The 12,796-nt window shown below is 41.7% G+C and overlaps 1 protein-coding gene across 1 annotated transcript in view; it reads right to left on the bottom strand.

The window, feature by feature from the left end:
* The window catches only part of TRPM8 (transient receptor potential cation channel subfamily M member 8), a 42,281-nt gene extending 30,286 nt beyond the window's left edge, over positions 1-11,995 (bottom strand). Inside the window, exons 1-7 of the mRNA XM_009954547.2 lie at positions 11,879-11,995; positions 10,250-10,323; positions 7,289-7,445; positions 3,331-3,508; positions 2,782-2,954; positions 1,475-1,649; positions 324-391 (exon numbers count right to left, since the gene is read on the bottom strand). Coding sequence (XP_009952849.1) covers positions 324-391; positions 1,475-1,649; positions 2,782-2,954; positions 3,331-3,508; positions 7,289-7,445; positions 10,250-10,323; positions 11,879-11,968 — 915 coding nt within the window. The 5' untranslated portion in view covers positions 11,969-11,995. The remainder of the gene's footprint in view (positions 1-323; positions 392-1,474; positions 1,650-2,781; positions 2,955-3,330; positions 3,509-7,288; positions 7,446-10,249; positions 10,324-11,878) is intronic.
* Between the last annotated feature and the right edge of the window lie 801 nt (positions 11,996-12,796).

Below are 12,796 nucleotides of genomic sequence, written 5' to 3'. Positions count from 1 at the left end.
TTGCTGCTCAGATAAACACAAAAGAAACAAACATATTTGTGCTGGACTTGTTATGGAAGAACTGAGACAACTGAACTGTCCCAGCCAACAGTTTTCCAGGATGTCAGCCTGAGGTAGAAACTTTGCACAGAAAATTTTAACTGAAACAGATTTCATAACCTTAAACGCAAATGCAAGTATAGTCTTTCTACAGCAAGTGCCAGGCAAGCTTCAGTAAACAATTGGACTATCTACTTTGTCAACTTGCTTGTGGAGTTATCTGTCTTAAATTACAGCAATGTCCTTACTGTCGCTCCTGGAAATAAGTAAAAGAAATAACTTACTTTCAAAGTCTCCTTCCCTCCACCTTGGGCAAAACACACAATTGGAATCTTCCCACCATAATTAGATTCTGTGAAACACGCCAAAAAAAAAAAAGGAAAAAGATTCAACCCATTAATGCAGTTTGAACAACTTATTTTTCCTGAGTACAATGAAAAAAATTTCAGAGCAGTTCATGGAAACACTGATACTAGTTTACTGTTGATTTTGCCAAATCTATTAACAGCTTTTCCCATCTTTAATGAAAACTCAGTTTTGCCTAACATTCTGGATAGCTGGCTTCAGACACCCTTCTCCAACAGATGCTTTTTTCCTCCTAACAATCATAATTTTTACTAGATCCAAAGTCCCCAAAACATCATTTTATTGTATTTACCTACTGCTTTGACCATTTTGAGTCTAGGTGTAAGGTTTTAATCACAAGTCGAAGATTCAGAACCTTTGACTTAACACGTTCAATTGTAAAGGAAAGCTAAGAATCCCATAACTCTAGGAGCTAGTGTTTAAGAGGCATATCAAATTGTGTAATGATTCTGCATGCTTTCTCATGGCTAACAGCAAGTATGTTTCACATGAGGTACACAGGAAAACAAACCAAAACAAAAACCATATGCCTGCCCCACCCCTCTAAAAATATCCAACGAAAAAACTCTTAACTAAGAATTTCCTGTCAAGGCTTTTGTTTTTTTCCCATTTTGACAAAGAAGGGGCTGAAAAAAATTATTTAGGAGCAGGTTGCAGATTGATCAATCACCTTGACAAATGAATATTTTGGGAGGAGCCTAATTTCAGCTCCTGTGTAGTTGTGCTTCAACTACCTGGAATTCAGTGTCAGGTTGGAAGTATGCAGAAGGGTCAGTGTGCAACATCTAGTGCAACAAGAAGGGAGGGAAGGTCTGTATGTCTGAAATGGATCATTATGTGACAATAGTTCTTTGTGGGACACAGTAAAAGGAAGGGAGATGAGGGGAGGGGTATTGCTCTGAAGAGGGCTGGTTGTTCCTGAAAGCGCAATGCAGTTAACGCATCCCTTCCAGCTCAGCATCCAAGGGATGCTACCATTACTCTTTTGTTCCCAGAAAAACCACTGTGCATCAGACCCAAAGCATGCAAGGACAAAGGAGAACAACTGCAACCTGATGCCTGCACCTACCTGGGATAACCCTCTCCGAAATGTACTTTTCTAACTGAGTTCGCACTTTTGCCTCTATCGTCGGGTGCCCGTGGGTGCCATTATCAACCAGTAAGAGATGGGTGTGATTATTATCCAGGCAATAGAGGGGGTCTCTCTTGAGATCATCCATTATGTAGTGGGCCAAATAGTAGCCCTAGAAGCACAAGCACAGTGTTTAACAGAGATCCAAGGGCAGAGCATGCACAAGCTTTCAAGGACAAGCCAGCTGAATCCCTAGCCACCCACTATTCCTCATGAGTTAGGAGTCCAAATTTCCTGACTCAGGACACTGCTCACTGGCAATCCCCACAGCAACAGAACACAGCGAGACAAACCCCATACAAGAGAACAGCATGAATATTTGCAGAGAAAATTTCTCTTTACAAGAGTAGCCTGACTTGCCATGATCCTCTCGTAACTTCACCTCATCCAAGGGAACAGTGGAATTTCTTAGCAACAGCCTAGTCTTTTCAGAGATCCTGTTAAGCAGTGCATGCTTCCTTCAGCCACCAGAAACACTAAAGCTGTGACAAACTGACTTCAAACACCTCACAGAATCACAGATTTTTTCAGGTTGGAAGGGACCTCTTGAGATAGTCTAGTTCAACCCTCAAAGCTCTTTAGAGCCCTCAGTAAAATAAAGTGCTTTTATTTATCTAGCAGGATGTTTTTTAGACATCTTCTATTAACATCTAGTGGACATAAGGCAAGGGTATCTGACAGACAGGACAATACTATCAATGAGCAAGAGCCAAAACAGCAGCAGGTACAACGTGTCTTAGCTCATGGGAATCCCCACTATGGGCTACTGTGTAGCGATTTCACAGCAGCTATAACAATTGTGAAAGAGTAGCTGAACTTCAATGCAGACAAGCCAAGCCCACAGTTGAAATCCTTCCCACCAGGCCTGATGTGTGCAACCATCTTGAACATGAGAACACTCCTGTTCTGGGAAGAGCACCCAAAGATTTGTCTCGCTGCTAGGTACTCTGAAGAAAAGCTAGCCCCAGGTTGAATCGTTTAGGACACAGTAGCTCAGGCTCAGTTGACAGATGTGCTTCCACACAAGCACTGCACTGGAAAACATCCTGCTCAGGTCTGCTTTATTACCAGACATATGAGCAGAGCTTAACTAACCACTCAACCCTGTCATCGCATGGCTGATAGCATCGGCCTAGCGCAGATACTGTTATTGCTGAAAGCAACGGTCAGTCAGAGACATAATCTGTATAATTGACAGCCGAGTCTCCTCTTTGTTTCCCCACCAATCCATACATGTTTCTTACGTCATTATCACCACTGCGAATCAGACTTTCTCGGTTGGAAATCATGCCCCAGGCTGCTATGCCAATAGCCACCACGTTCTCCTCTGAGCTCCGACTGATGGTGTTGTCTCTGACCACTTCTCCAATGTACTTCATCAGCCCGTAGTGCGTGCCTCCTGTGAAAATCCAGGCCCCTGGGGACAACATCCAATAACCTGGGGGAATGTAGTGGAATAGCCACCCTCCTACTGCATTACCTTTAAGACACAACAGCGCAATCCCCTCTCAAGACCTTACCTGAGAAAAGGAATTTAGTCATCAAAATATTTCAAATTATTCTTCAAAAACACAAAAGATACACTACCTAACTTACCTTATGGTATCATGGGCATCTGACAACTAGCTCTGAACCCTGTTACTTCCAACCTGTTAGGTCACATTTGCCCCAAGTGCACTAGCCAAGCAGAAACAAAGCAAATGCTCTGCTTCCCTGCTGACCCTTTCAGCTGCTACTTCTCCAACACTACTATGCAGCAATTAAATAATACAGACACATATGCAGGTCTTTACCTTTGGACTGGGCAATGTAGATCAGCCTGCTGAATATCTTGCGCATCCGGGGCTTGAGCGCAAAGTTCTTTGCGCCCCCAGTGACAGAGATAACAAGGTTAGGGGTTTTCAGGTGCCAGTGCTGGGTCATGAGATCATAGAGTGTTTCAGAGTCTGTGTCGCATGACAAACGGATGTACTTGAGCGAGAGAAAGATGAGAGAACAAATATAGCAAGAGATAAATAGTGATAGCTGGGAACAGACCAGAAATTTAATTTTCTTCTCTAATATACAGGCTTACTCAAACAGCCAGCAGACAAAAGGTGAAGTGATGATGAAGTCTTTGCTTCTTCTAAAGCACCTTGACCCTCCCCATACAACCAAGCAACCAACACACCTTCCACTAGAGGAAAGGCAAGAGCACTGACCTTGGGATTCAGAGGAATGTTGGAAGGATGAACACAACACCGAGGGAGCTTACAGTATAACAGCTTTAACTGTAACACTGCTATTTAAAGCTTAGATTGTAAATTAGTGGTAGCATTGTTCTAAGTGAACTAATAAGAATTACAGTTGTGTATTGATTACACTATTAAAGTCTTAATTTAATGGACTATAAATTCCAGGCTCCATGTGCATGGTGTCCCTATCATAACATATAGCCATAAGAGCATTTTAAGTATAACACGTAACTTCACCAAATATGTAGTAAAGCTTGAACACTGCACAAGGATGCCAAAAAGCATACTAGATGGATGATCTGACTTCAGATGGACCTACTATGCCTCCATTTACGTAAAATGCTCCCTGGCTTTTTCTTGCTACGCTACTCAAGAGCCCCTTTGCAATTTCATCACTGTTAGTAGTTTAATGTGCCGAACTTTTGGAAGACATTCATGGCTATACAACCCATACCAGGGGATGAAAAGAAGTAACTAGGACCTCAGTCATAAGGGATTTTGTATAGATTGCCCAGTATTTGCAGGAGAGCAAAACCAAGGGATTAGCTTAAGGAAGAAATGTCCATATCTTGAGAGGCATTTGGCTTGAATGAAAGAATCTGTTCATCTGTTCCAGGACAGGTTCCCAGGAGCAGTTATTGCATCTTGCTCAGAACAGCACAAATCACAGGGAAAGTCTAGCAGGCTCCAGCAGCTACACAGGAGAGCTAAGGGACTCCTACAGCTTCTGCTCCAAGAAGCATCAGCCACATGAAGCCTTCAGTGTTTTCCAGGAGAGGGTCCCCCATAGGAGAGAGAGTGTCTGCCAGAAACATTAACCACTCCATAGAGCCAGTAAGTCATCCCCATGGCAAATCTTGTTAGCTCTGTAGTTAGAAGGCATCTCTCCCAAACCCTACTGATACACAAAGCACCTTGTATCTGTCTGACTGCTTTTTCCCATCAACCATTAAGATTTCCAGTTGAATGACTTGTTTTCATCTATAAGAGAAAGTACCAAATAAAAGTTGCTGAAGTTGAATTGCCCATAGAGCTTATCTCAATCCCTCGTACACAATCAAGGTGTATAATTGCACACACTCTTCAGTTACACCTAAGTTTCACTCGGTGTACCAGCAACTACACATTTGGCGCTTGACAGCTCGAGTCCTTGACAAGACTCTACTCAAGCAGGTGAATCCCAGCTCAGCCACTTTCTTTCTCCGAGGTACAATGTTGCCATCTCCTGGTACAGCTGGATGGTGCACCCCAACCATAGGCCACGCCAAGCGTTTCAGCAGCCGAACTCCGAAAGGCTGTTCAGATTGATAGCTAGCAGAACATAAAACACAGCAACAGTTCTTGGATGTCACAGGATCTGAGCAGCACTGCAGAAAAAGAGCGCGCAAGCAGGACTTAGACACTGTAGAGTTTTTATTGGTCTGTTCATGTCTAATTTTGGCTCAGAACTTCTTAGGACTCACCTGTCCTAAAAAACACTATAGAAGGTATAAAAACTTCCCATCCTTCACTGATAATACTTCACAATTCTTAGGTTACCTCGGGTTTGAAGTCCTCCCCACCATGCATGAGATCAAGGAAAGATATTTTGCAATGTTTAAAACCAGCAGGTGCCTTGCAGTATAGGGAATGAGAATGTGGAACAGAGATGTAACTCCAGCCAACATGCTGATGGGATGGATTAGGAGACTTATATGCAGTATTTTAACAAAATATGCTCTGAAACATGCACAGTGGCCTTGAGGGTCCTCGTGAAACGACTGTGAGCACACAAACTGATTTCCAAGGTGGGAAGGGGGACATCGGCTAAGGATAGAACATTTAAGCTTTGAGAACTCAAAAACGTTGCAACAGAGTGAACCATTTCTTCTTTCAGTAAAGGTACACTGCAGCTTACAGCACAGTAGTATGAAGGTAAAACATGCATATCAAGAAATGTGTGAAGTGCTTGGATCTGTTTAAACATGATTCAAAACCTTCAGTCTTATTTCCCACTAAAATGCCTCTTGTTTCTGCTACTTTGCATTAAAAAACCACCGAATTAATTTACATAACATGCTCTGATTTTCCTCTTATTTTATCATCTCAAGTAAGCTGCACTGGCAGTAAATATCAGTCATTTAGAAGAGGGAGATGAGCTCAGCCACATGTGATTCCTCACTCAGGATCAGTATAAATCATCAGAAACAGCAACACCAGCTATTTTCTTCTTCCCACCCCTCCACTGTCCCTACACCAAGGAAAAACACAAGGAAAAAACCGCACTAAACAGAATAAAACCTCTGAAGTTCCCTTGACATCTTGCATCCCAGTTGAATTTACTGTCATTGTAGGATCTCCACCCTGGGAAATACTCAATATTCAATTGGTTACGGGCCCAAGCAAGCTAGTCTACGTGGATATGCTTTAAGCAAAAGTTTTGGCTAGAAAACTCCAGAGAGCCCTTCCAAACAAAGTTACTCTATGAGGGTGTGGGATACACAAGCCCCATTCCAACGTCCCACAAGATCCTTCAGATTATCCAGTCTAAGGCCCAAGATAAGACTGCATGGAAAGGAGCACTGTACATCTGCAGGCTGTGATGATCTGCACATAAAACTGCTGGGGAGGAAGGGAATATAGGTCAGCAAGCTCTGTAGGCAGGTGTTAGACGACACACCGTGCAACATTAAAGCCATTACAAAGCACGAGTGGTGATTTTATGGAGTAAAAAGCGGGTACATACAAGCTTCTGCACTGAAGAGTATAGATCCTCCGAAGAGAGGTCTTACACCCCTACAGATATGAAACCTCTATGGTTATCCCTTCATGGATCCCACTGCACCTTCAAAGGCAAAGAGTGTTACACATGCTCCTGTCCCAAGAGTTGCACTGATACGCACTCTCTCAGCATTTTCTTTCTAAAGCATAGGTTAGTCCACACTGGAAAGCAGCAATGTTCCAAAAAACAGGCTTCTCTTGGTGTTAGACTGTCAGGAACAAAGCATCTTTAACAGGAGCTTGATCGTTCAGGCACTTGTTCACCACTAAAGATGGGTAAACTGCTACTAAGTTGCTTCTCAACACCATGACACCTCAGTATAGACAGGGACCACAAAATGGCCACTGTAACTGCACACTGATACAGTCAGAGTACAAAGTCCCAGTGAGAGACATCACAGATCTAGTTTAAAATTATTTCCTCCTAGCCCAAGACCTTCAGAATTGTATTACAGGCCGATTACAATAAAACTAACTACATGGAAAAAAAAATAAATAAATAATTGAGCATCACCCTCATTCACCTATTCTTCTGCCATGCCCGGAAACATTCTTTTCACTCTTATCAGCCAATGAAACAAATAACACAGAAAAACATATTCTTTGTTGCACATTTTCAGGGCTCGAGAAACCAGCTTGTCTCCTTCTATTCCTATTAGAATAAAACTGACTTTAGCTTCACATTCCCTGGGTTCAGGACTCTGCGTACAGCTCACCCAACAGGGGCCTGATGTATACTCTTAGTACAATCACTTACTTTTCCTCTTTTTCCCATGTTTTCAAACTGAATGTCTCCAAAGGCATCAGTAGGAAGTTCCTTTGTGTGCTTCTTGTAGTTCCATTTTTCATTGGTATTAATCTGAGTGCCCTCTATGTGTTGATTTTCAAGGTATCCACATTTACATAAGTTACCCCTGAAAAAAGAATGAGTAGACATAAAACCACACAGTTATCCTGAGCACAGAAAAGAAAGCTCTGGTACGTTTATTAACAAGAGACAGGCATTTTTCACAGCTGACGCCACCTTCAAAACTTCTGCTTAGTCAGGACATTTCCAAGAATTGTTATTCTGCAACAAACCTGGAGCTTGTGAAATACAGGCTGCCTACAGTAGCAGTCACATCAAGTGCAAAGTCCGTGAGCAAGGTTGTACCAACACAACTCAACAAGTTAAGCAGCAGGTGCAGTTATGGAACCAGTTGCGCATGGGACCATACTGGGATTTGCTCCATGAAAAATTAGCATCTGAGTGGAACCAACTGGCACCTAATCATACTTCCTCCCCCTATAACCTGCTCCTGTCCAGCACTGGGCAATGGAGTGGGGCACACCTCAGGAACCAGTCTGTGCTGAGAGATGAGCTGACACTTCTGGATGGGCCTTACCTATATGACTTCTTTCATTATCACAAACCAAGAAAGGTCACCAGCAGTTTAATTTGAAACCCTTCAACTATGCACAGAAACGGAGAAAATGAACCAGAATTCGGCATCAGACATCTCCAGAAGTGACCTCACCTGCTGCTAACCTAATGCTTACAAATGGTTTATTTCCCTTTTTGTGCCCTCAACCAGATATGCAGAGATCACCAAGATGATTACTAAGTGTAATGCAAAGTCAGGGTGGTGTCTAAGCGCACGCAAGACATTCATATTGAGAGGGAATGGACATCTGGTCTCTGAGTAGATTTTGCAGGCAGCTTGCTGTGTTCCTCACACATTTGCCCCACCACCACCCGTCTGCTGCATGGCATGGCGTGCAGTCACTACCTCCTCACCAATACTGAAATTGCATCAAGGGGAGGAAGAACCTGCACTTTGGTTGTGCAGGACTAGTTGGGAAAGCTAGGAGAACTCCTTTCCTAGGTAAAGCTGCAGCACAATCCATGAAATCTTCTGCATAGCCTATATCTCTGCTTCTTCAGAAGGCACGGAGAAGGGGTCATTGCTTATGAAAAAGAAGATAGACTGACAACTGCAGTCAGCCAAGCGCAGTAAGCAACGTCAACAGCATTAAGAGGAAGCAAGCATGGCCCCTACACTCAAGTTAACAAGCAACATCAGGAAAATACTTGCCCAGTGTTAGTTTTGCTAACAGCACAAAAAAAGTGGGTGGACAGAGAAAGTAAGAGGAACAATGCTATTAGCAGCACCGTGAAATTTAGCAATATAAGGGAGCGAATGTATTAAAAAAAAAAATATCAGCCCAAAAAGATTAAGATGAGAACATTAATTTGTGTTCTTATAGTGACCTTTACAGTTAGCTTGCAGACTGCAAACATGAGGTTGAGTAATGTCGTCCTGTGAAGATTGCTGCAAAGGTAAGTCACAGCATGCCTCTCTGAAGGAGAAAAAACTTACAGTTTCTTCTGCTCTGCTGTAACTTGGAAATAGAGCTAGCTTACCTTAAAAATAGAGATATAAAAAACCCCAGCAAGTATCAAGTACAACTTGCAATCCTTTCCCAGTGGGCTTGTAGGAAGAGAAGCTGGTAAGAACCAGCTCTCCCATCCTTTGTTGGTCCTTTGCCAGACATCCCATTTTAGATGGCAGAAGAGGACCTTAACTAAGACTTTCTGAAACGAGACTAATTTCCCTCCTTCTCTCTCTCCAAGGCATTTTTCCTCCCAGCTTCAGAGGAGAATGGGGTTATTGAGAGTCCTCAAAGCTCTATATTAGGACCTCTACAGCTGCATTAGTTTGATCACTTTTCTCCTGAGATGACAAAAAAACAACCAAAACCAAAAGCAATGTTATGATCCTTGAACTTGTATTGTATAAGTACTTGTGCCTGAAAACAGAGCAAGTATAATCTGTCTTGAGAGAACATCTGCCTGAGCAAAACCTATTGACTGTGTCTCTGCTGCAAACGCTTGTTCATGGAATTTGTGATCTGGGTTTAAAATGAAAATTTCAGATTATGCAGACCTCTGATACATACATATGTTGTTATACACCAATACCAGTGCTTGTACTTCATCCCTAAAAGCACCTATATATTGCTAGAATTATGCTTCAAATTGGGAATTCTATATTAAAGCCCTTCCGCAGAGCTGCTGGAATGCATGCTGACAGCGTTAGCATGAAGGGCAGGCCCCTAGCTTTGCATCAAGTTACTTGTGGAGTATCTCAAACTGATATATTTCCAGTTTTTGCAATAACTCCAGACAGTCTAGAGCAGTAGTCTCCTAAGTGGGGGGGTGCATTAAATAAACATTTAAAAAATTAAAAATAGTGTTTACATCATGTTTATCTCATCCTTTTTTTATTGGTATTTTTGGGTGCATTTTATTATGTACATAATATTATTACAGCAGTAGATGCATACAGTTTAGAAGTAAACATATAATTGGCGGTATAATCAAAATTTTTTACTGGTGGAGTGTGCCATCAAAACAGTTTGGAGAACACTGGTCTAGAGCTGAAAGAAGCACTCCAGGGCCCCTGCCCAACCGTCACACTTCCAGGTTTTTGACAACTGCAGAATACCCCAGGCGTACACAAACGAGCCAAACAAGCAGTGACAACAAAACGAGTTGCATAAATAAGACTGAAGTGAGGTTGCACTGCTAGATTCAGACTCTTAAAAAAACAAACAAAAAAATCCCAAAAAACACTAAAATGTTTGCTACCCGCCCAATCCCTGGCTCAGGAGGCAGAAATACCCTCAGCTCCCAGCCCCCCAATGCCTGTTAAACAAGAGAAAAATGTCTCCTTACGTTGACTTGTTGTCTTTTGTAAAAAAGACACATTCTCTCTTCTTAAAATTTTCTTGGATGAAGTTGGCCAAGTCCTTGAAAATAAATTTTAAAAGATTACTTCCAATAACTCATAAAACAAAAGAAACCTCAGTAACAGCACAGTCAGGTTAAATACGAAGAAAAGTAGTGTAAACCCATAAGTCTCCTTTCTCAAAATGGATGGTGGGAGGCAACTAGAAAGCAGTGACAGGACACAAAAGACTACCAAAAATCACAAATAGGCATTCCAAAACATGTGACATCAACATTTTTAAATCTGTCAGCACAATATACATTAAACAGGCAAAAGGTATGGTTTCTGCCCCTCCAAACCAAAGAAGCTGAACAGTGAAACAGATCTAATGCCCTAAGAGTTGCTGGAGAACCAGTTTTAATTGCAGCTTTTAATCGAAAAGACCCACATATATATATATATATATATAATGTCTTACTTTAATCCAGTGGCACAATACAGGTAGCTGTATATTATAGAGCATTCCCATTTGCACGTGCTGACATGTTTCCAAATAACTTACAGAACTGACAATATTTTTCAAAACAGTGGTTAAGTGCTCCAGACACTGCTTAAAAGACTATGGCAAACACTGTTTCTTCCCAAGAAGGAGGGGGCGGGGACAACAACAAAAAAAAAACCGTTAGGGGCTATTTTGATTCAACACAAGAAGACCCCAGCAGGAGACCTGAAGAACTTGAAGTCATGCTTTATGCAAGCTCAGTGGAATGCAAAGTCTCTCCAGCTGGTTTAACCATTAACTCTCATATCAACCATGAAACTCCACAAGCACAGGGGAAGCTTTCAAATTTGGAAGATGCAAATTCATTCCTCATCTGCCTCTACAAGCTAGGAAAGTGAAAAAATTTCTCGCTTGCTGATAAAGATTTGGAGGTTTGGCGGTTCTGTTGGATTTGCAAGCCAAGATTTAGCTTGGGAAGACATACAGCTATAATTTAGTTTACCATTTTGACAGAACACTTCTAGTTAAAACAGCAGTTAGAGGAAGTTATGCCAAGTAGAAAAGCATGAAAGGTATAATATCCAAACCAAGAAAATGAAAGAGAACATAATTAGCCAGTGAAAGCCACAATGATTCAAGACCAAAAAAATAAAAGGGAGGGGCAACTACTTGCTCAAGACTTAAGAGTTAGTCATTAGGCCTCTTTCAAGCCCATCAGAAACAAGAAATCTGCCAGACAATCGCTATGATTAGCAAATCATTGAGGCTTAAAAGGGATGTGTAACATAATTATATGTTGGCTGCCTTGGTCATCAAGTCGTGTGAAGAGATTGAGATTCTTCTTTATAGAGACAGAGGATTTGTCTGTAACTGAAACATGAAAAAGGATTTAAAAACAGAACTGACTAAGAATGTACAATAAAGAGTTACAGGGATCAAAAGGAATGCAATACATCCTTAGAGTTTCACCATATCAACAAACCACTGCTACAGCTTGAAGTGTCACTACCTAGGAAAACTTCTCCAGAAAGTGAAAACTGACAAATCGACCATCCTTCTCCTGACATCACCTAGTTCATACCACTGTGACCCACTCCCAAGACAATACGCAAGCTTACAAGGATGTACTCACAGCATCACTGCAGGACACATCTATGCTGCGAGACATGCTAGAATAGAGCAGCCTGGAACTCTCAAAAGTGCCATTTCTTCGGTGTCGCATGGTGCCCGTAGAAACCTGAAACAGCACAGTGGAAGAGAAGACGAAGGAGCAACAGTCATTTCTTTCACTAGATAAAAACCAGCAAAGACACTTAAAGCCCTAGAAAGGCAAGAGAGAGATTATTAGACTCCAGCATAAAGAATTAGGAAGTATATTGATTCCTAAAATGTGAAAATAACATTCAGAGAAAGTCTTTTCTCTTATTTCATACCACAAAAACACTTTCCTCTTTCTTTCCCCACTCCAAGAAGAACTCCAAGTCAACACACTTTGAGAAAGTAACATACCTTACATGCCATCCTATTCAATTCATTGCCATGTCTTAACCCTTTCCTTTCCCATCTCTGACAGCCATGCTCAGGACTTGTGCTATTCAGTGTTTATATACAATGAGCAGTCCCTAAGCCAGTGTATTTACAAATTAAATGAGATACTAAGAAGAAACATTTCAATCACAGAGAAAACAAAATGCAGTATATAAAGAGAAGCTGGTCTGGCAGTATGCTTAAAGTAGATGCAGCACCTGAACACAGATCCCACTCTCGTAACAAGCATAGCAAACATGTGCATCCTGAAGAGCAAGTGGATTTAAAGTTTAGTGGATGCAAAATTTAACAAGCCACCCTTAGAAGCAAACACACTTCAGTTGCCCTCGGAGCAGACACCTGTATTGACCTCTCTATCTCTGAAGGAGCATCACTTCATTTGCACCAAAGCACAGAACAAAATTGTATTTACGCTAACAGCAAATGCTTCAACTCCCTTTATGTTACCTTGCAAAATAACACTAGGAAAGGTCTTTTCCTGAAAAGAGATTGGCAGCCAGCT

The sequence above is a fragment of the Leptosomus discolor genome, chromosome 5 (assembly GCF_034619465.1).
Source record: "Leptosomus discolor isolate bLepDis1 chromosome 5, bLepDis1.hap2, whole genome shotgun sequence".
Lineage (NCBI taxonomy): Eukaryota > Metazoa > Chordata > Aves > Leptosomiformes > Leptosomidae > Leptosomus > Leptosomus discolor.
This window is presented reverse-complemented; position numbering and strand designations above follow the sequence as displayed.